We start from the raw sequence: 23,952 nt of genomic DNA, 5'->3' as shown, positions 1-23,952 counted from the left end.
GCATGGAGACTCCACTCCTGAGTAGCTGTACACTATGTATGTAAGTTTGATTTTTTTATGACCTTTTTTTTTTTTTTTTGAGATGGGGTCTTGCTATGTTTCCCAGGTTGGTTGCAGCAAACTCTTGGGCTCAAGTGATGCTCCCCTCTCAGCTTCTGAGTAGCTGGGACTCCAGGATTGCACCACTGTGCTTGGCTCCAAGTTTGATCATTTTTAAATCAAAGACTACTAATAAAGAAGTAGCTGTTAATTAAGAAAGTCTTGGTATGTTGAACCTAAGGGGCTTTTGTTCATTTGTTTGTGAAAGGAGTTACCATTTAAAGGAAGTCAGTCCCAGAAGCTAAGTAGCAAGGCGCCCTCTATTTCTGGGGAAGGAATCCTAGTGGATGCCCCTTTTAATTATGCAAATAAAGGGCAAGTGGATACCTGTTGTCCTTGGGGGAAGGTTGGCTAGACTACTGCCTGGCATGACAATGGCCATCCTTCTCCAGAATGCCTTTGCATAAGATCTCACTTCTCTTCCATTTTGAGGTTTGACATAATTAGAACCTCTACAGATGGAAGTCAGCTGGCAGGAAAGAATGTGAAAGGCCTCTAAAGGGGAACTTGCCATCAGAAATCAAGAATAGAAACATGGTGATGTGGACATAAGGCCAGGCAGCAGATGTTGTCTTGTCATAGTGTATAGCTGAGATTGAAACCTGTCTCCTCCCTGTCCCTCACCAACCACTTTGGCACAGCAGATGTTCTTTGATATTGGAATCACTGACCGAAGATGTGACTGCAGCTTTAAAAACTGCCCCTTTGAGAACTCAAGAGTGATGAATCATTGTCAAATCAAAATTCTTGAGACCATTACAGCTACTAGTAGAAAGAAAATACCAATCTTAGGACAAGTGCCTTAAGCTACTAGCAGCAGGCTGGGTAGCAACTGGGAAAATGTCTACCAGATCTAAAAGGTGAGAGTATTGTATGGTGAAAAATTGGAGAAAAGAAAGCATAAATTACTTACAATGAAACTATATTGGCTATAGATAATAGGGTGGGACAAAGCAAAGCAGGCAAAGTTCTGGGATAAGAGGATAGTGTTTAAGGAGTTAGTGTAGCTCCCTGATTGGTTGGTGCTATAAGCAGAATGTGATAGCACCTCAAGGTTAGACCTCAAGGGTATCAGTCTATGTTTAGAAGTGTGAAGCAATTTTTTGTTTGTTTTTCTTTTTTCGTTTTTGTTTTTAACATCTCAGAATTCTCCTGTCATGTACTGAGGTCTCTGTGAACTACATTCATAGTACCCAATAAAGATCTTTTTGGCTGTGTGGAACCAGTTTGTAACAGGCCACAAAGGAATCTGAATACTAGATTCCCTATGCCCCGGCACATTCATCACTTCACTTTCAGAAGGCATTTGGAAGCAGAATGGCCTCTTTAGACAGATAAAACTGAGTCACCGGAGATCAACTCAACTGTGAAGTAGCAGCTGAGGCCTCTAGAATAAAACTGAACTTCTGCTCATCTGATGTAGGAAGCATGAAATGGTTTTAATTTGAAGGAGTAAGATATTGATCCTTCATCTTACTTCAACTTGCTTATTCTGATTTTAGCTGCTTTGCCAAACCAATGGAACCATGTTTGCTTAAAAAAGGTTTAAAGATGACTCTGATGATATTTCTGCACATGCCTGGAAAATTTTATTTAGTTACAAATCAACACTTGTCACATATATTAGGCAAGATTTTAATTTAACCTTAACGATGAAGAACCAATTTTTTTCTAGTTTCCGAAGGATTTTTTAAAATCAAGAAGCCAAAAGTATCATTTCGTATACCAATAGAGGTATCCAAATCAGATTCTTAACGTATCTTCTTCAGAAGAACAAAGGCAAGTCTCTGGCTCTTTGCAAGCTTTGAGAATTGAATTCACCATTCCTTGAGAACTGTTTCACACTGGTGATAATGTTTTGTCTTTTGATCAAACTAAGGGAAACAATCACTTCACAAGCAAGGAGCCAGATAACTAACTTTTCTGGTTCTGTTGTGGTTAGGAATCTTTCTATCTTTGCAACACTGTTTGCATTATAGTGATATGTATATCATGATGGCAAATTTGTTATTTCAAGAAGAGGAAGCATTTTAAAGTCCACAGACTATAGCCCTTGACCTCATTGTGCTGGATATATTCTTTCATGTGGACTTTGGAGTCAGTGTGTTCCTGTCTCTGCCGCGTGACCAGAAGGCAAGTCACTTAACTCTCAGTTTCCTCATTTGTATGATGAAGCAAACTATGAAACTGCTCATGAAACTGTTTCAACATGTATTAAATAATGCATATAAATCCACAACCGCCCGAAGCATGGTAAGTACTCAATAAATGGCATCTAAATGAATGACTGAGAACAGAGCAGAGTTGGTTGTGGCAATCAGTCATTTAAAACAAACCAAAAAAATCTACTATGGGTTTACCAAGCATAGGTTTAGCGCAAATAGGAGTTGTACAATCAAGTCACAGTTCCTATTTATGTTTGGTTAAAGTAGTACGAAATAAATGAGAGTAAGGAAGAAATAACGGGAACTGTAAAATTTTGAACGAATAGAAGATGAAAAGGAGGAGTGGGAAACAGGAAAAGCATTTTTGGAAAATAAAGGGTAAGCGGGATAAAACGAGTTAGAAGAGGCCAGATGTGTCGTGCGGGGCCTGACCTCCGGGGGGCGCAGCTGTAGGGGCGGGGCGGGGCCTCGAGGAGGCCACGCCCCATAGGCGGGTCTTATGAAGGCGGGACTTCCTGTCCTGGGCTGCCCCTCCACATCCGGAAGACTGGAGCCGCGTCTCAGGTAGCCGGCTGCTGAGCGGGTAGAACGACCTCCATCCCGAGGTGAGATCACTTTTGTTCCGGGTTGGGTGGGCGCAGAGGGCCGAGGCGACGTGGAGCGGCCTCTCTCCACTGGCCTCTGGCGCTGGGTCTGCGCCCGGGGCGAAGGCCGTAGTTGAAGCGTTCTGTTTGCTGCACCGTTATCCCGGGCCGCCGCAGAGTGAAATCGGAAACAGCCTCACCGTTAGTGAAGTAGCTTCGCCTACGCAATCTTACTTAATCCTGGAGGCACTTTATGTAGGATAATTGCCCAGTTCGCATTTTCATTTACTTTCAAGGAGCTGCCAGACCTGTCACATTCTCAGGGTTACATAGAGTGTAAGTGATGGGGTCTTGGCCCCAGTCCCGATGCTGTCCAGGGTCGCCCTGCTGGGGACAGGTGGCAGTAAAGTGTTGTGACTCCCACCCCGCAAGGCTGATCAGGAACAGAGACAGTTGGAAACGTTTCAGGTTTATATGACTTTGGGAAAGTGAAGAATGATAAAATCCAGCCCTTGTGAAACCAGGATTCTTGAGACCGAGAGAGATCCGAAACAAAAGGATTTATTGAGCCATTTATAGTTGTTAAACGGAAAAAGAACTAGGACCTGGGAAAAGTTACCCAAAACTACCAGCAACAAGGCTAGGTTGGAAAAATGTCCCTGGGACCTACAATACAGAGAATTAAAAAAAAAAAAAAATAGTCTTTTTATTGTTTTCACACACATTCCCAAACCGTTTACTAATTAATCCTTTATCTCTTCTCCTTTCTGTCCTGTGTAATAAATTATGGTCATCTCAGAATTTCCCTTAGCCCCCTTTCATCAAGAAATGCACTCAAACTTGTTGAGAAGATACAGCAGGCATACAGATGTAAAGAAGACATTGTTGAGTGTCCTAAAAGTGATATATGTTTTGTGGGTTCTTCCAGGCCAAGGCTTCAGGATTGTCATTCAGACTCAGAACCTCAGTTGCTGCCTACTCAAATGACTTACATATTTACATCTTCAGGGCATACTTCTTCGAGCTCAGGGTTCATATATATTTAACCAGCTAATTGACATTGCCACTTGATTTTACAAAGTGCTTCTGCCACAATTAAACTCTTGATCTTCCTGTCTCCTAACTCCTAAACTTGACTCTTCTGTCTGTTTCGTCCTTTTTCAGTAGTTGTCAATCATTATCCATTCAATTGCCAAAGTAAAATTGGGACATTCTTCGGCTCTTCTATCCTCATACATCCATGTCTGAGCTATTACCAAGTCTCCCAAATTTTATTCCACAAAGCAAGTATCTCTTGACTCTCCAATTTTTCTGCCTGTAAAACTTCCCATCCCAGGTTTAAACCAAACATTGGGTCTTCTCTGGACTCTTGCAGCCTGAATCTAAAAGTCTTAACCTGTTTACACACATCCATTCTTTGCTTTTCCCTTTACCATCCAATCCTTTTGTTCAGTAGCCACAATGAAATGATTCCTCATGGCTGTCATATTAAGTAAGGAATGATCCCTACTGCCTCCTCAGCCTTATCCCTTCCTATTTCCTTTGATCTCTGAGCAGTCATGTTTGGTCTTTCAGTTATGCTTCATGCACCAAGAGACTTTCAGTTGAGTTAGATGTTGCCTATTCACTTGTCCTTCTTATTTTAGCTTAATCATATCCTTGGAGAAGCCTTATTGTGTAAGTTCAGTCAGAGCGCCCCTGTTCCATGTTTCTCATTGCATTTCTTCTGCTTAGCCTTTATTACATTTATGAGTTTTCATGTAGTCTGTGATTTTCTGATTAACATTGACTCCCCATTAGAAAGTAAATGAATGGGACCTGGTTTTACTCACCATAGTGTGTATACAGCATATAATAGGTATTCAGCACATATTTATGGAATGATTAAACAACTGGGTAGAGAATTCCTGAAAGAAAAGGTAGCCTTTGAATTGAACCGTGAGTAATTGTTAGGAGTTATAGATAGGAGTTATATTGTTATTAGTCCGAGGCCAGAGGCTTGTCTCTGGGGATTCAACAAATCAGATCCAACCACTCATCCTAAAAACCAAATGGGAAAGATAACAGTGAGAAGCATGAAAGGAACTTTTATCAGTGTAGCTACACTCCGAAGACAAGAAGGGGACCCATGTGCTTAGCCCTGTCTTCCAGGGGCTTTGAGGTTTTATAGACTAGGGAATAAGGGTAGGAGCTGGGGGGTTGCATAGCTGGAACTTTTCAGTGCCAGAGGGAATGTGGTCTAGTCCACCACCACCTCAGGATTGATCAGGTAGGACTTTCTCCATGATAAGAAAGTTGCTATGACCTGGGGAATGGCTTCATCTCGTCACACAATATTTATTGATATGAACTTCTTCCTGGAATCCAAGGTCACTCATCCTAAAAGATGGATACAGAATGAAGGCAGAGATACCAAGTCTTTAATCCTGGTTTTAGTGATCTGTCAGACATTTTCAAACAAAAGGGAAGAGTCTAAGCTCATACAATATTAGTGCATTCAGAAGGTAGAGTAGGAGACTTTAGCAAATTAGTGGGAGGAAGCAAACACAGCCCAAGAACTCTACTTCTGATGAGAGAAGAGAATGAGAGAGGAAATGGAATAAAGGTTGTAAACCATTCTTGAAAAGCTCTAAGCAGTTACTTACATAAGTCAGAATGTGGCCTCCTTTAAAAAATCTTTGAATGTTTATCTCAGGAAGAAAAAGCAACCAGCAGAAGCTCTATCTGTTCCTTGCCCTCTTCTGTTTTCCTCTCACCTGTCCTGTAATGTAAATAATAAAATATAAATTTCTGAGTAGTCTTTAAGGTGAAATTCTATGTCTGTTGTTATTAATTGTAAAAGAGGAAAAATTAGCGTTGCTTATAAAGAGCGCCACATTTTCTGAGTATGACAGCTTAAAACGCTTCTCTGTGTTAGGTAGATTTTACAATGTGGTCAAGCCAGTAGTGAGTTTTCAGAAGTCAGTGGAAAGTTGGACAGGTTAGAACCCAAAACGATGTGATATTTTTTTCCCTCTGTCTTTGAAACGTAGGGCAGTAAATTTCATTTTTGTTTTTATAATTATATTTTTAGTCCTGGAATTTTATTCCTTTAGAATGTCCTAATAGAAAGAGCAGTGGACTTAAAAATCAGAATTGAATTAAAATCAAATTCTGATTTTATCATTTTTCTATATAGTGTTAGCATTATTTCTTACCTCACCTCTGAGCCTTAAATCCTTCATCCTTACAAAAACCTTAACTTTAAAATTTACTTATGTTTTAAGTACCTGTCTGGCTTTTATTAGAACATGTGCCTTTTGTTCCTTATTTTTAAAGCTTTGCTGATTTAAGTATTTTCAGTGTTTTTTTCCTTATTTTCGTTCTCCACCCAGTCATATATCTCTCTTTCAAACTATTTCTTGTCCATCTTTCTCCATTCTCCAAACCAGTAGGTGTTTTAAAGTTTTTGTTTTGTTTTTTTTTGTTTTTTAATCTAATATGATAGGGAAACTTTGGGAGATGATTTCATAGCCTGTTTTGTGTGATAAAAATGTTTCTATAATAGATGTGAAGTATTTGATAAAATATGATATTTACTGGGACTATAAGTAAATCCTAGGGAAAAAGTGAACTTTAAAATAGGGGAGGGGGTGAATCTTGAAATAAAATTTTGCTGCTAATTGAGATGCTTTTGTGCATTAACTGTTCTGTGACTAAGACTATCAGAGATTAGTAACTCCTTTGTACTTGTATGTGTTAGATAAAATCAGAAGATGGCTGATCCGTGGCAGGAATGCATGGATTATGCAGTAACCCTAGCAAGACAAGCCGGAGAGGTACAAAATAAAATTTTGTTCAATATAGCATGATAGGTATAGTAGAGCATAGTTACCTGTTAGATAAAACATGTATTTTGATTATTCTACATTTGTTTTAATTTTACTGACCTCTTTAAATAGAGTGACTATTCAGGTTTATATCATTAAGCTTTTTGTGATGACAGTTTGAATCTAAAATAGGAGATAAGATTATATAATTTTGTGCTTAGAAGGTCATAGCCATTAAAGAGTTATTTTATAACATTTTTGTAACAAATTTTTAAGAATATTATTGAAGACAAAGTGAATGTTTTAAATCCTATTACAGTATTTTATCTTTTTTGTTTTATTTAAAATTACTTATGTCTTTTCTATTTGCTTACCAAAAAATCTTTTTAGGTGATTTGTGAAGCTCTAAAACATGAAATGAATGTTATGATTAAAAGTTCTCCGGCTGATTTGGTAACTGCTACTGACCAAAAAGTTGAAAAAATGCTTATCTCTTCCATAAAGGAAAAATATCCATCTCACAGGTATTTTTTATATCAATTTCAAATCATAAAATGAAGCCTAGGTTGGAGTCAATATATTAGGCAAGATATTTAATTTTAGACACAGAACCTGACTTTAGTTAACTTAAACTAGAAAGGAATTTATTTTGAGGGTTTGGGGCAGCTCAAGCCAGGACTATGGGAGCAGGGAAGGCATACTTACAGATAACCCAGCAACCATTGTTTAGGATATTGCTGGTGGCCTCACCCTTACTGATGGTTTTGAATAATTTCTACCCAATCTTATATTTTTAACTCATTGGCTTAAGATTAAAAACCCTGGGCAGCAGCTTGTGAGTGCTGAGCTTAGGTTGTTTATCTATGCTCAAAGTGCCAGGGATCAGGGAAAAGGGAATATTTGGATTCTTTCATAAGAACATTCGAATGTTAGGAGGCAAAGGGCATGATTTTAAAGCTCAGTTATATTCTCTATATTGTAATATAGAAAATATATTACAATATATTCTTAAATATATATATTATATATACATTTATATTTTATATTCTTAAATATATATTATATATACATTTATATTTTTATATGTATTTTATATATATTTATATTTATATTATTAATATATTGTAAAAGAGGAAAAAATCAGAATTGAATTAAAGTCAAATTCAAACTCTCTCTACCACTTGAGAGAGTTAAGGGAAGATCCTAAAATCAGCTTTCAGGTGCTGAAATACAGCAGACACATTTTCATTTTTAAGTTTTAGCACTGTATGTACTTTAAAGTCCACTGTACTTCTGTACTTCTTCCTAGTCATGCCATTGGCCTTTCCTGGTCTCTTCAACTTTAAAGCTTGGCTAAAAATAATGTCTTCAGTAAAAAGATTTACAGTTAAGATAAAAAGATTTTTTTTTTTTTTAAAAGAGCATGACAAATGATTATTAGGATAGTTCAGTATTGAAAAAAGGGAAAAGAAAATAGGAATGTAGGACCCAATAAACTCAGATATCATTTATGAAATTTACCTAAGATTATTGTATAGCATGTTTTAAGAAGGCATGTACACAGAGTAATTTTTATGGGTGATTTACTTTCTCATTAACTTAATATTCTCTGTACAAATTATATATTGCTACAGAGTAGCTTACTCTGAAAACTTAAAGCTCTAGATGTTTTTATCCCACTGTTGTATTGGAGTTGGGAATATGAGAGTAGGTTAGCTGCATGGTTCTGGCCAAGGTCTTTCTTAAAGCTATAGTCAAAAGTGTCAGTCAAGGCTGCGGTCATCACAAGTCTGGACTAGGGCTGAAGGATCCATTCACTTCTGTGGCTGTTGGCAGACTTCAACTCCTTGTGGGTTTTCTTCAGCAGCATCCCTCAGTTCCTCACTGCGTGGGCCTCTTCTCTGAGCAGCTCACAACACAGCAACAGGTTTGTCCTCCAGTTGAAAAACAGGGTCATTTGTGAGTGAGTCTTCAAAGTTGTTCACTATCATTTTCATTTTATTCTATTGGTTAGAAATAAGTCGCTGTGTCTAACTCTCGAAAACTGAGAGGAGGAATACAGAATTTATGGACTTAATTTAAAATTATATGTCCTTAATGATTTCTCATTTGCAATAAATGCCTTTTTAGGTGCTTGTGTGTATACAGGTATGCGCCATTACATACCCTGATGTTGTATTTCAGAATTTTGAATCAGCAACTTTTTTTCTTTTTTTAAAATTTATTCTTTCTAGATATACATGACAGTAGAATGTATTTTGACATATTATACATACATGGAGTATAACTTCCCATTCTTGTGGTTGTAAATGATGGGGAGTTACACTGGTCATATATTCATATATGAACATGGGAAAGTTATGTCTGATTCAATTCTACTGTCTTTCTTATTCCTATCCTCCTCCTTCCCTTCATTCCCCTTTGTCTAATCCAGTGAACTTCTGTTGAATCTGTAACTTTTCATAGGAGCAAAGGCTCTGGGAGAAATAAAAAATAAAGCTTTTTCACTTTTATCAGGTTTTACAGAAAGAACAAAGAAGCAACAGTGGAAAAATAATGTACAGAGTTTGGTTATGTTTTATAGTCCATTTTTCTACTAAAGAAATATTCTTTTTTGAAAATTGTTGGAAACAATGTAGAGATTAGGAGTTTGTTATTCTTGTTTTTAGTTTCATTGGTGAGGAATCTGTGGCAGCTGGGGAAAAATGTATCTTGACCGATAACCCCACATGGATCATTGACCCTATTGATGGAACAACTAACTTTGTACATAGGTATGTTTTTAATTTTTTAATATAATTATTGTTTATATATTAACTGGGTAGAACTTCAGAGTACTCTGTTCTGAAACATATACTTTAGGGAGTTGTATAATTTGCTTATGCCTCTTTATACTAAAATATGTATGTTAATAGAGCAAAATGTATTATGTGGACCTTTTATCATATATAAAGGGGGTGAAAAATAGTGATGTTGTGAACTTGTACTGTGAAGTGCAATGTAGAAAACTAATGAAAGGTCACTTTTGGAGTGTTGTCTGTATAGTCCAGGAGGGAAAACTGTTAAAAGTATACAAATTTTAGAATCAACAGACTTGGACTTGAATTCTGGTGCTTCTTAAATTCGTTTTTGTGATCTAAGGCGAGTTAGTTAATCTTTGTAAGCCTCAGTTTTTTTAAGATTTCCTTTTCCATAGTAATGGCACCTTTTTGTTGTTGGGACTCAGTAGTTCATTTATATAAGAATTTAGTATATTGACTGGCACAGGGTAAATATGTTGGAGCTTAGTGTATTATCACTAGAAGAAAACCTGATGGAACTGGACAGTTAAAGTTAGTACCTAGTTTGATGGGATTGCACATAGATGTTTTATTTGAACTTGTTGTATAATTGTATGTGTCTATACCACATACAGAATCATTAAAGTCTGTAAAGTTAAGGTCTAGAATCTAAATGTGATAGAATGTTGTGCCTTGTAAATGTGGAAAGCAGCATATGATATATTGTAACATAAGAAGGTAACACAGGGCTCGGTTGTGACTCAGTGGTAGCATGCTTGCCAAGCACACATAAGGCCCTGGGGTTTGAGCCTCAGCACCACGTAAAAATAAATGAAGGTATTATGTCCACCTACAACAACAACAAATATATATATATATATGAAGGTAATACACTGCATACAGTGGGATTCAGTTTTTGTTTAAATAAAACTCAGTATTTAATACTTGAGAGTTTTTATTTTGAATAGTTACATTGAACCTATTTTGTTATTTTCTTAATTTCTATTCTCTTGTGAGTCAAATTAGAACCCCTGTGTTCACACTGTCATGCAGCCATAGGTAATCACTGTGGCCAATGGTTTATTTTTTAAATGTGAACCTCTGAGCTTGGCATTGAACTGGGGATAAGCAATAACTATTTATTCTATGAAGTTGGTTTTATCATAGGTTCAGACTGTGAGGCAAATGAACCAAATAGGGTGAGCATACAACCCCTTCTTTTTAACCAAGCTCAATTTAAACTTTTTTCAATTTACTTTATTTTATGAAAAGAATATTTTACATAGTTAATGTATTCATAGCATTTGACCTTCAACAAATGAAAAATGGCATGTATTACAAAGTGTACTTTGTACTTTATTCCCTGGTTTCTCAGGATCAATTTCTGAAAGTGGCAATTGTCGCCAGTTTCTTGAGAATCCTTTCAGATATGTTTCATGCCTGTAGAGGCATCCTGTATGTATGAATATACGTATATGTATACATACTACTTCTTCCTTTCCTCCTATTTACATATGCTCTGTACACTTAATTGGGGAAAGAGGGATGAACCCTTTGTATGGAAAACTTTGTAAGCACTTATGAAAGTTGAAAAAGTTTTTATTAAAATTAAGTTCTGTCTTGGTAAATTTGTGGGTTTTGTCTCTCTTTTTAAGATTTCCTTTTGTAGCTGTTTCGATTGGCTTTGTTGTAAATAAAAAGGTATGTTGTTTTAAATGTACCATTCATAAAATGCCTTGCTATCATATTCTGAGAAAGAGTAAATGTGTCTCTGTAATAATTTCAGATTTGTCTCTATATTCAGTTTATATAATTGTTTAATTTTGAATGTTATAGGACTATTAAAATTTTCATAATGCATTTCCAGTGAAGAAAATTTAATGTTTTCTGAGAAGCAGGAGTTGTAAATGCACACAAGTAAATGAAATTCAGTTTAGTATCTAATCACCATTAAGCATGTGATAGAATCAGATAATGATAGGAGTTGATGTGATCTAAAATGCTGGAAGAGGTTGGGTTTGGGAGCTAGGAGTATATTGGTAGGTACTAGTGAATAGAAATATTCAAAGTCTAGGAAGGAGCAAGAACCAAAGCATGACTGGAAAATGTAGACCTACACATAATTGAATACCTACATCCAGAACTCAATTGAGTAAAATACATAGCTATTGAATTTTTTGCTGATTGACTCCCTGGCTAGCTGAACAGTGAAGGATGTGTACTAACATCTGTCTTCAAGGAACTTGTGTATTAGATCAGCATGTATTAAATAGTTAAGACATTTCTGAAAATAAAAACACAAATTAGTTGAAATGAAATCTTATCTATAGGATTGTATTAAACACTGGGAATATCCCAAAGGAACTCTGTGAGCATTTAGCATATAACCAGCCTTGGGGCTATATGCTGACCCTACCACTGAACTCATATTTCAAGGCAGTAGAACACAGAAGGTATAAGCAATTCTGCATATTGTGGGTTGGGGAACTCTTTCTACCAGGAAGGGTCTTAGAAGTTAGTTATGTAAGGTGCTACTTAGAAAATTAGAAATTTGCCAGATAAAAAAGAGAAGGAAAGCATTTTAATCAGAAAGAACAGTTTGGAGAGAGATTAAAGAAATGATTTCAAATGATTTTGACTTCTTTGAGATTTTTGTAAGACAAAGTTTTGTAGCATGTGCTCTCGACCTGTAGTGATGGATTGATGGGAGCCAAAGTTTTTAATGGTAATTGAATTTGTGGATTGAAATAGACCAGCCTGTAAGAATGTGGAGAGCTAAAAGGGCAAAAGAAGCAATGGAAGAATGGAGAAACGACTCAGGTATACAGCTTTTAAGGACTAGGGAGAAGGTTAAAGGATAATGACACTTGTGAGTGAGGTACAACCAAGAGCCAGGAACACACAGGTGTCAGATTAAGTATTGAAGTACTGATCATTGCTGGCAGCCTCCAATTCTTTAGACAAGGCATTTGATCAGTAAGAGTTCATTGATTGTCCAGGAGTTTCGGAAGAATGAGTGTTCAAGACAGAAGCCAAACCATGACATATTAACAGGAGATAAGGAGATGCAAAGTGTAGACTACTCTTTGACGATGAAGGGAAAAGAAGGTTTTGTATACTGTCTTTGTCTCAGATATACTATAACAGAATACCTGAGACTTGGTGATTTAAAATTCACAGAGGCGTATTGACTTCCAATTCTGGAGACTGGGAAGAAGTTTACAGTCAAAGCACCAATAGGATCTATTCTTCCAAGATAGCTGCTTGAATGCTTTGCCTTTTGGAGGGAAAGAAAGCTGAATCCTCACTTGGCAGGAGGCATAAGTCCTGAGAAAGAGCAAAATCCTAGATTTAAGGCAATGAACATAACCCATGACAGTGGAGTCTTTATGGCCCAATAACCTCTTAACAGCCGTTTTCCCAATGCCATTAGGCATTAATTTCTACATTAGTTTTGGAGGGGACATACATTCAGAGCATAGCAGTAAGGGAAGAAGAAGCTTGGTGAGAAAGCACCAGAAGAGAATTCTAAAAGAACAGGGATCTGTTGATTGAGCAGTTTCTCAGAGAATGAACGAGAAAGAGGAATCAACACAGGAGAGCATTTTTACCTTAGAAAACAGGAAAGAGTTGTCTGCATCTAAAACTAAGGGAGAGAGGGAAAGTGGGTGCTCTGTCTACACTTGGGTGGGAGGAGAGTTGAGGATTTCAGGCCTCATGACCTCTTTTTCTATTTAGACTCGAAATGAGCATTTTAAGTATCCCACAGTTTTGTCATTTGAATACATTGTTAAACTGTTCCTTTGTTAGAAAAAAATTATTGATTTACAAAGAAAAATACTCAGGTTGGTAAAGGAAACTGGTTTTTCCTCTGCAGATGGAATTTGGAGTTGTATATAGTTGTGTGGAAGATAAGATGTATACTGGCAGAAAAGGAAAAGGTGCCTTTTGTAATGGCCAAAAACTGCAGGTTTCAAAACAAGAAGGTAGGTTTTTCCTCCAGTTTTTGGTGCAGTTGATTTTGTGCACTCATATTTTTTAGTTTTTAAATGTTTATTTCAGATCCATACATAAACTGGTTATATTCTATACTTTTTAGGTGATAGTCTAAGAAACTAGATTCTTCTTGCTTATTAAAATGATCAGTTGAGGAAAAGTATATTGGTATTTTAACATATAAGGCTTAGGAAGAAATTTGATAAAACTAGGAAGAGGCATAAAAATGTTATAGTTTGAATTACAAATGTTACATATTTGCTAGAATTCTGATATTAAAATCTAGTGATTATCTGAAACATTTCCTTTTCAGATATTACCAAATCACTCTTGGTGACTGAGTTGGGCTCTTCCAGAACGCCAGAGACTGTACGAATTATTCTTTCTAACATGGAAAAGCTTTTTTCTATTCCCATTCATGGGTGAGCTCTTTTAATTTTCCACCTAAAGTTCCAGATAATGTAGTATTTTTTAAAATAAAGAGTTTTTCTTTAGAAATGAATTTTTTATTAAGACATGAAATCAGTACCAAAATTCTAATTTTGTTACATAATTTTGAAAACTTTTTGTAATTAATTTTGAAATTTTTTAAAATAATTTCAAACTTAACAAAAATTGTAGAAATAAAATGGTACAAAGAAAAATAGTTTACTTTTTACCCAGATTCACTTGTTGTTAACATTTTATCCTACTTGCTTTACATTTTATCATTGTGTGTATGTGTGTGTGTGTCCTTGAATCATTTCAGAGTAAATTATGTACATTGTGGCTTTTTCCTCCTAAATTTTTAATTTTATTTCCTAGGAATAGGTACAGTTACTGACTTAATAAATACATTTTTATCTAACTTACCATCTGTATTTAATTTGATCATTTGATCTAATGCTGTTATTTATAGTTTTGTTTTTTTTTTTTCTTCCAATGCAAGATTTAGTCTAGGGTCAGCATTGCATTTTGGTTTGTGTCTGGGGTGGTTGGTGGTAGGTATTAACCCAGGACATTACATATACTAAACATGTACTCTTATCACTGAGCTACCCTCCCAGCCCCAGATTATGTTTGTTGTTGTGTCTCTTCAGCCTTCGTTAGTCTACAAAACTTTAGATATGCAAAATAGACTCTTCAAGGTTTTTTTGTTTGTTTTGTTTTGTTTTATTGCCTCAGTGGTTCCTTCGTCCTTGTCATCTCTTATTTTGAATATTTGTGCTTTTTTTTCCTCTGTTCTTTTTTTGGAGTCCTGATTAAATTACCTAATGATTTGTCTGTTCAGAGAACCAAGATTTTGATTTAGTAATGTGGTCTACTGTGTTATCTTTTCTGCCTTATTATTTCCCCCCCCCGCCCCCCCCCCCTTTTTTTTTTAAACAATGGGTTGAGCCCAGGGCTGCTTAACCGCTGCCTTTTTCTTTCTTTCATTTTGAGACAGGGTCTCGCTAAGGCTGAGCCTGTTTTTGAACTTGTGATCCTCCTGCCTCAGCCTCCCCAAGTTGCTGGGTTTACAGGAGTGCACCACCACACCTGGCATGGAGTTGTACTGTTAAATTTCCATAAGGAGAACATTTTTAAAATTTCATTTTAATCTGTAGTTTTATTAAACTATAATAATTCTTCTTTAATGGATACACTAGAGTTCTTTGTGCATTAGTCTGTGATCAATTTTTGTGAAGATTCCATGTACTAAAAACGAGTATATTCTGTACTTTCAGGGTATGATATTTAATGCATAGCCAAAAGATCTATCTTAATTGTATTACTGATATTTTTTTCTATTGTCTTAAATTGAGAGTGATGTGTTAAAGCCTTCTGTTACTGTGTTTGTGTTTCTCCCCATGACACTTGTGGCTTTTATATAGGTGGAAGCTATGTTATTTGATCCCTGAATGGTTATGCCTTCATTTTATAACCTTAATATTATAAAGTGTTTTTTGTCTTATTTTATGCTTTTGAGCTTTAAGTCTACTTTGACATCAGAATTACCATCCCTGCTTTTTTTACTGTTCCCATTTGCTATTTGCCTTGTAAATCTTTGTATACCCCCTACTTCTTTTTAGTCCTTTTAAATAACTGCATTTTAAATGTATCTCTTGTATACAGCATAAAATGGAGTTTTTTTTTATAAGTCAATTTGAAAATCCTTTGAATAGACAAGTGAGTTCGGTTGGTATGTTGACAGGACTGTTTTGTTTGACCTGAATTCTTCTGTATTGTCTAATATTGTAATTACTGTGTATATTATTTATAGTTACTGAGTTTATTTGGTGACTTCTCTCCTTTTTTTTTTTAACACTCTCTTTGTAGTTGTATACCATTAATTTTTATTCTAGTGAATTTCTTTTGGATTAAAACTTTTTATAGTGCCTTTAATATTCTTTTTTTACTTATTCACTCACTATCTGTAAAGGTCCCAGGATTTTTGACTTCCATTTGTTACATGTATAACAGATTTACTTTCTTCTCCCATTTTCTCTGTTTCATCTTATTTTTAAGTTGGAATTCTTTCTACTTTGGCAAAACATCAATTGTATGTATTCTTCAATTTGCAGTTCCATGAAATGCTCCATAGTCCTTTTATAAAGTTTTCCAGTCACCTTTTGATTGGATGAAGCACATCCTGTAGTAGATTCCTCAGAGAGGGCATGTGTGCAAAGTAAAAGTGTGATATTTTCCAAACTGTTTTTAATATGGCCTTGAAACAGGAAAGGTAGCTTGGCTAGATATGAAAATATGGACTAAATTATTTCTTGACAGTGCTATTGCACTGTTGCCTTGCTTTTTGTGTTGTTTTGAATAAGATGTCAATCTAATTTTCTTGGCTTTTAAGTTATTTCATTTCACTGGAGGCTCACCCCCGAACCCCCCCCCCCCAAAAAAAAAAAAATTCTTGAAGACTAATAGTTTTACAAAGTTTATCTTAGAATAGCTCATGCTGGGTCAGTTTTCTGTTTCAGTGTGTAGATTTATATCTCTATTTCTGGAAAGTTTTCCTGAGTTACAGTTTTAAATGCTATTTCACTTGTACTGTTTCCATTTTCTTCTTCAAAGAGCCAGCAGGAATGTTCAACATCCTTTGTGTCTTACATTTCACCACTTTCTCTATGTCCTTTTTTTACTTTCTTATTTTACTCAGTTTACTTGTTAAGTTTTTCTTTGGGAGCCTTGTAATTTATTCTTTGTTCTTTGGGTTTTCTCCCACTTATTTTTTAAGCTTAATCATCTGAGTTTTTAAATTTTTTTTTTTTATTTCTTTGGGTCCATTTCTGCTCTTAGTTTCTTTTTTTATGATTTAGCATTTTCTATCATATTTATATGTATTTGAGGATATTTATGGAATATTTAATTCATACTGAATTGATGTTTTAGTTTTCTGAAATAGTTATCTTTACAGTTTTCCTTAAAATTTTGGGAAGAGCTAGAGGTTTGAGGTTCTTTAATTTCTTATAGGTAATGACTATATTAAGTAGCATTTCTCTAACATTTATTGTAGTTAGTTTGAATGAAAAATCATGCTTAAAAAACTATGGAACAACAGTAGATTTTTATGACTTTCTTTTACTGCCAACTGTTTCTACCTTTCTACCTTTTTCCCCCTGAAAATATCATCACTGACTTATAATATTCTTGGCACCAAGATGATTAAATAATCCATCCTTCTTTTGTAGATCTATTTGACTGAGGCACAGTGAGAAAGTGGTTACCTGAGATCATACGCAGCTAGATGGAGATAAGACTACAACCCTGACCTCTAGAACCTTTCCCTTTCTCCACAATTCGACTTCTCTTTTAGGAGTCAAGTCATTCAAAGTATAGTTTGACAAACTATGATTGTGGGCTATAAATCTGTGTTCCATAATTGTAATGATGAAAGTAAAAGAATCACTGTCATGTAGCTGTAGAATCTCTCAGAATGATTGTGGGTGTCTCTCAGCCACATCCAACATGAATGAGAAAAGGGTTAACTGCCAGAGGATGGTGTTGGCTGTAAATCAGTTGATTACCTATGAACTTGTCTAATCAATAAACACAAAAGTCATCAGTACTCTTTTTAAATGAGAGTGGTCATGATGGGTCTGACCGTACCAGTGCTGACCTCTAACAGCATGGAGTAGCCCAACTCTCTTTTATTTATAGACATATAGGTAAAAGGAGCCAAGACCGGGAGGAGCGTCTTCTGTGATGGACAGGATAGGGTAGAGTTAGTGGAGTCATTTTCTCAGGGAAACTAGACAGGGAACCAACCATCTGATTCTGCTAGATAAGGATGGCTTCCCACAAATGATTTCCTTGAGGAAAGAACACCATGATTTAAAAATAATCGATTTCCACAGTTCGCTCTTTTGAAGAAAGGACTTTAACCATGGGCAATAAAATGGCTATAAAAGAGCCACAGGTGGTTTACAACTTTAACCCTTTATTTTGCCTTTGGCTTAAGTAAAATACAATTTTTTTACTTTAGGGCGTTTTCAATAGTTTAACCAGGAGAATCTTAAAGGAATATGTACTGATTTATTGATTTATTTTTAAATGATCAGTTGCATCCAACTGATTCTTCAGTTTTTGAATGTGACTTCAGAATTACTTATACAAAACAAAATGAGACCAAGAGAGTCATAATCTGGTTGGATGTCTTAAAAAAAAAAAAAAGAACAGTCTAATAGGTTGCTAAACATAATAATGTTTATGAAACAAAGTAAATGACTGTGGGTCAATTGCCTTTATTTAATTTTGAGGAATTCATTTAGAAGAAATGGACTGTCTCTCTTGTAGATTGTGTTTGACAATGGTTTAGGGAAAGTTTCTTCATACACAACTATTTTTCACTAGACCTTTTCTATGCTAGGCACTCTGAGGTGCTTTACATAGGTTATTTGTAATCATTTTAGTCATCCAAGGCAAATTGGTATTGCTGTTTTGATATTGAGAAAGTTAACTCAGATTTTTTTTCAAAATTACAGTTTTTAAGCAGCTGGGCATGGGAGCAAACTCAAATCTTTGTGATACCGTAGGTAGTCCTTTTTACTCTTTGCCATAATACCTCTACTGGAGGATCAGACTAAAGATTCAGAACACATAATGCAGAATTAGGGCTATGGCCTTATTACTTGGTAATCGTGTAACCTTTTTGGCAATCCTTTGGAAGTATTTATCCATAGAAGAATATACTCTTCCTGACTGTCATTCCTTGCTTGAGAGCCCAGTTATTCACTAGAAGCAGACCCAAGATTTACTAGTGGCTATCACAGTTGTTCTTCTAGTTTAGGGTCAGTCCCTGAATACAATACCAAGGGATTATTTGTAAAAGAGCTTGGTATGTTCTTTTTAGAGCATGAGCTATGAACACCTGTGCTATGAATTCTATGCCATGTGAGAAGGGGGAAGACACACCGTTATGAATTAAAAAAAAGTTCTTGTGAAAGGTCTTGATGAATAGAACTCACTGCCTTATTTCCATATATTTAAATGATTACACAAAGAGTTTGAGTAAAAACCATTTGAAAGTAACTTGCAGACTTGATGGCTCTTTTTCCTTAATACACACTAACATATTCATTTCTTTAATAAAATGAACATTCTGTAACATAACAGTAGAACGATTATAAAAATCAGAGAATTTGACTGAGTGTGGTGGCCCATACCTGAAATCCCAGTGCTCAGGAGGCTGAGGCAGGAGGATTGTGAATTCAAAACTAGCCTCAGCAACTTAGCAAGACCCTGATGCAAAATAAAAAAAGCAAAATGGACTGGGGGTGTGGCTCAGTGTTTAAGTGCTCCTGGGTTCCATCCCCAGTACCAAAAAAAAAAAAAAAAAAAAAAAAAATTAAGTTTCATATATAACCTAATACAGAAATCATATTCAAATTTTGAAACAATTTCTAAACCAAGGCCCAATTCAGGATCATGCATTGCATTTAGTTGTCCTTTCTCCTCAGTTTCCTTTAATGTGGAACATTTGCAAAGTCTTTGTCTTTTATGATCTTGAAATTTTTAAAAATTATAGGCCAGTTGTTTTGTGATTTGTCTTCTTGCTTGGGTTTGTTTGGCTTCCTCTTGTTTGTTTGGATTTTGCATTTTTGGCAAGAATGCCACAGAAGTAATGTTCTTTCCTTCTCAAGGCATCTTATCAAGAGGTAAATGGTCCTATTTTTTCCATTATGAGTGATGATAACATTGGTTGCTTGGGAAATGTAGAACTTAATAAAAATGATCTTTCCTATTGTAATTATTATGTGCCCTGTGGGGAGATACTGTGTAAAGATCAAACTTGCCTGGTAATTTTGGCATATTTTTTTGTTTAAATTTGAAAACTTTTTTTGGTACTGGGGCCTGAACTCAGGGGTACTATACACTGAGCTATATCACCAACCCTTCTAATTTTTTTTTATTTTGAGACAGGGCCTCACTAAGTTACTCAGGCTGGTCTCAAATTTATAATCCACCTGCCTCAGTCTCCTAAGTCATTGGGATTCCAGGTGCGCTCCACTGCTCCTGGCATTGATTTTAACATTTATTGATTCTTTCCTGATTCAGTTATTACTGTAGTGGCTATTAAGTAGTAACAGTATTTATCTTAACTTGGTATATTTCCAAGGAAGAGTTTCTGTGAGAAGACAACCCAAATTAATCTTCTAAGACAGGCTTAGGTCTCTGCAGATCCCAGGCAGGCTGTTATTCCTTCAGGTACATGTATGATGCACACCAGTTGGGACGACCGATAGCATGATGTTTTACACCTCCTGAAGACCATTTACACTGTCGTGTGTGTGTGTGTAAAATAAACTGTGGTGCCTGTATTTAGACAAATATGAATATATGTAAATGTTATCATAGTAGAGTTTCAGTATTTTCTTCAGTGTTTTTTCTGAAAAATCATTTGTTTTATATTTAAAATATATAAAAATTGTTTTTATGTTTATCTTATTAAATGATGGTTTTGTGAGGAATAACTTTTATAGTACACCAAGATAATTAAATTTTATGTATTTTATTTCAAAATTAAAGACCACCTTATTTTACTTGTATCCTCTAGATTGATTCAGGTTATTTGTCAACACTTAAAGTAAACCAGAAGTAAGGAGGAATATGTTATTTGAAAGGATGATTTTTCCCATCTTATTTTCAAATGTTAGAATCCGGAGTGTTGGAACAGCAGCTATTAATATGTGCCTTGTGGCAACTGGAGGAGCAGATGCATATTATGAAATGGGAATTCACTGCTGGGATATGGCAGGAGCTGGCATCATTGTTAGTGAAGCTGGTGGAGTGCTGATGGATGTAACAGGTAAAATTATGGGACAGTAAAGCATTTTTCTCTCTATTAGACTTTCCTGTTTATATAGGGTTTTTAAAAAATGTTTGATGCATGTTATATTTTCAGCTTTTAAGGCAAAAACAAGCTATACTGTCTTCTGCAAAGTCTGAAAAACAGTAATAGAAGCAAGGATTAGAGCTAATGGTAATGTGGAACTAACAATAAAAAATGTCTACACCCCTTGAAATGTATCAGGAACTCCTGAGGACTGTAGAGAAAGTCTAGACAGTCATTGGTTTTGAGGCTCTACCAAGAGCTTTCTGAACCGAGACCATGGTGATAGTTGACAGTGGACTTCCTCCACTACCACTTTGTCTTTGGGCCTAAAGAGATTAAGTAATACCTCATTTGAGCTGACAGTGAAATGTTTAAGGAATGAATTTGGGTTTAAGGTATTCACCAGTGACCTGGGGAAAAAACAACAAAGAAATAGGACATGAGAAAGGACAATAGTATGAAAATGCACTGAAGTCAGATTTCTTGTCCATAGATTCTCAAACAATAAAAAGGTAATAAAAGTGCACCAAAGAGAATAAGAGAAGACATTTTTCAGACTGATATAAGTTGAGATCCACCTTTACCCTGGTATTTACTCAAAGAAGATACCTAGAGACTTAGTTGTATACTTTAAGTTCAAACATTGTAGTTATGTGACAGTAGATTTAAAAAAACAACATATTAAAATGTTTAGATTGTTCATAGTATATATTGCTATACTTGTTTTTTCTGAGTTATTTTTGTATAGTATATAACAGTTTTCTCAATCTGATTTTAGGTGGTCCATTTGATTTGATGTCACGAAGAATAATTGCTGCAAATAGTAGAGCATTAGCAGAAAGGATAGCCAAAGAAATTCAGATTGTACCTTTACAAAGAGATGATGAAGATTGATTATAGTAGCCTTGTATTAAGTCACAATTGCTTTCCCCAGAATTGCTGATGCACTGATGGATATCTGTTTCAGATGTATGATATGATTGACTAAATTGTCTCTGATGTCCTGATTTTAAAATGGAAACTTTTTCCATAAAATAAGTATGCAAAAATAGGTGTAATATTTGTTTTGAAAATTTTTGCGTGTAAGAATATACTTTGGGAAAAAATAAACAGGATGTTTAGTTCATGAGCTATACATTAAAATAGTCAATTAGCAGTGTTGTTTCTAACTATATGATCCTCTGAAATTATTACTTTTTTTTTAAATTTTGAGATAGAATCTTGTTAAATTGCTCAGGCTGACCTCAAACTTGCAATCCTCCTGCCTCACCTTCCTGAGTCACTGCAATTACAGGTGTGTGCTATCATGTCTGGTTTGAATTACTATTTATATTCCTAAACACTCAATTAAAAAGTTACCTTTTTGGAAAAAAATTTGTTTCAGAAGCCATATTGTATGTAAGGATATAACAACTACTTAGATTTGTTTTAGATTTAATTTTTGTTTCTTTTTGGCAGAAAATCTTATTTGTTTTATTTATCACTGTACCTGTAGTACCTAGCACAGTACCTATCAATTATTAGAATGTCAAAAAAGAAAAAAAAAACATTTTAAGATAAAGATTTATTTTTTATTTTTTTTATTTTTATTTTTTTGGTTTGTACTGGGGATTCAATCCAGGGATGCTTTACCTCTGAGCTACATTCCTGTCCTATATTTTATGTTGAGATGGGGTCTCATTGAGTTGCTGAGGGTCTTGCTAAGATGCCAGGGCTGGCCTCAAACTTGTGATCATTCTGCCTTAACCTCCTAAGTCACTGGAATTTATAGTTGTGCTCCACCATACCCAGTAAGAATGGATGTTTTCAAGCAACATTTCCTTGTATAATAGATACTTAAGTAATGAGCTCATTGGTTACTTTTGCTTCAAACTTTGGAGTGAAAATTATTATCCTTTTTTATATTTCATATTACCACATCATTTTGCTATATGGTCAGATAGTATTTCTTACTGTGGGCATTTCTGCAACCAGTGTATTATCCAAAGCACATGTTATAACATACGTTTGAATTCCCTTTAAAGTCCCTGTGTAAGAGAGAAGAAACTTGAGGAAGCACTTATCAGGTATAAGATACAGGTAGATAGAGTATAACATTTTACTGTATTCAATATTCTTTTAAAGATGTTTACACTTATTCAATTGTGCTGACATATACAGTTTGTTGTTAATACGTAACTTTTTGATTCCTTCTCAAACTCTTTAATTTCATTGCTTCTAAATATTCTTTAATTGCCTTTAGCCTATCAGACTCAACAAGAAAATTATATTGGTCATAGACATATTTAAAGGATTAATTTATTGTAGAGCCTTGTTCCTTTGCATTTAACAGATTGTTACATTTTGTTACAAGTGCATATTAGCCTTGTAATTGATAAAATGAAAAGTGCTCATATAAAATTTCAAGATAGGGCATAATCTCATTGTTGAGTACATCTGATTCATTAAATCTGTATGATACTAACATTTGGGTATTGTAGTTGCTGTATTTGTACTGTCAGTAACATGCACTTAAAACATCTCATACTGTGTAATTCTAAGCCAGATTGTTTTTGCAATTAAGTTTATTTTAATGAAAATGACATGAATAAAATTTTAAAAGATGTAGTTGATATTTACATTATTAAAGTTTATAGTTTTAAACTAATTTTAGGAGTTCTGTTATAAATTACAATTACTTAAAACTTGCAGTTATGATTGAGTATATATTCTTATTTTTTGTTTATAATTTTCTCAACTTTTCTGAAGACTTTATAACATTTTTTTCTTAAAGGTAGTTTTTACAACTTTTTGTTCTAAGTGCAGTTGAATATTTTGTGACTGAAAGTTTTTAGATATTGAAAAGGGATTATTCTCAAGAATTATCCAATAATAATTTGAAAATGCTTTTGAGTAACAGAATTTCTTAGATGAACCTGACATCTGTATGTTACAGGCAGGGTGTATTATCTATCGGTATTTTTATCTTCTAGTCCATCCATTAACTTTTTTAGTTACCTTGTTTTTATTTCATTTATTGATTATGTTATCCTTCTTAGTATTTTTTAATATTCTGTCCTCCTTTTTTTCCCTTTCAAATTCCTCAGTTTTCAGGTGTTTTTATGTATGTTTCTTTTCTTGGTCTCTTACATTTTTGATCGTCAACTGTCTGATGGTCCCCTGTCTTGAAAATATATTAAAATGTGTGAGATGCAAGTAAGGCTTTATTTATAAAGA

The 23,952-nt window shown here is 35.0% G+C and overlaps 1 protein-coding gene across 2 annotated transcripts; it reads left to right on the top strand.

Moving 5' to 3' along the window:
- Positions 1 to 50: 50 nt before the first annotated feature.
- IMPA1 (inositol monophosphatase 1) lies at positions 51 to 22,110 on the top strand. 2 transcript variants are annotated; one of them, XM_079105728.1, is made up of 9 exons: positions 51 to 2,352; positions 6,591 to 6,666; positions 7,048 to 7,181; positions 9,327 to 9,431; positions 11,093 to 11,138; positions 13,315 to 13,423; positions 13,747 to 13,855; positions 20,558 to 20,709; positions 21,515 to 22,110. In XM_079105728.1, the coding sequence occupies exons 2-9, from the start codon at positions 6,604 to 6,606 to the stop codon at positions 21,628 to 21,630; spliced, it is 834 nt and encodes a 277-aa protein (XP_078961854.1). In that variant the 5' UTR covers positions 51 to 2,352; positions 6,591 to 6,603; the 3' UTR covers positions 21,631 to 22,110. The 2 variants fall into 2 exon arrangements, with proteins under 2 accessions (XP_078961854.1, XP_078961853.1); XM_079105727.1 differs by lacking the exon at positions 51 to 2,352 and adding an exon at positions 2,749 to 2,869.
- The last annotated feature ends 1,842 nt before the right edge of the window (positions 22,111 to 23,952 follow it).

The sequence above is a fragment of the Sciurus vulgaris genome (genome assembly GCF_902686455.1).
Source record: "Sciurus vulgaris genome assembly, chromosome: 1".
Taxonomy (NCBI): Eukaryota; Metazoa; Chordata; class Mammalia; order Rodentia; family Sciuridae; genus Sciurus; species Sciurus vulgaris.
Note: the sequence above shows the minus strand (reverse complement) of the source record. Positions and strands in the feature narration are given on the sequence as shown.

Coding starts and splice junctions, on each gene's coding strand:
- IMPA1 (XM_079105728.1), top strand. CDS start 6,604: ATGGCTGATCCGTGGCAGGAATGCATGGATTATGCAGTAACCCTAGCA. Junction 6,667..7,047: donor TAGCAAGACAAGCCGGAGAG/GTACAAAATAAA, acceptor AAATCTTTTTAG/GTGATTTGTGAAGCTCTAAA. Junction 20,710..21,514: donor AGTGCTGATGGATGTAACAG/GTAAAATTATGG, acceptor ATCTGATTTTAG/GTGGTCCATTTGATTTGATG.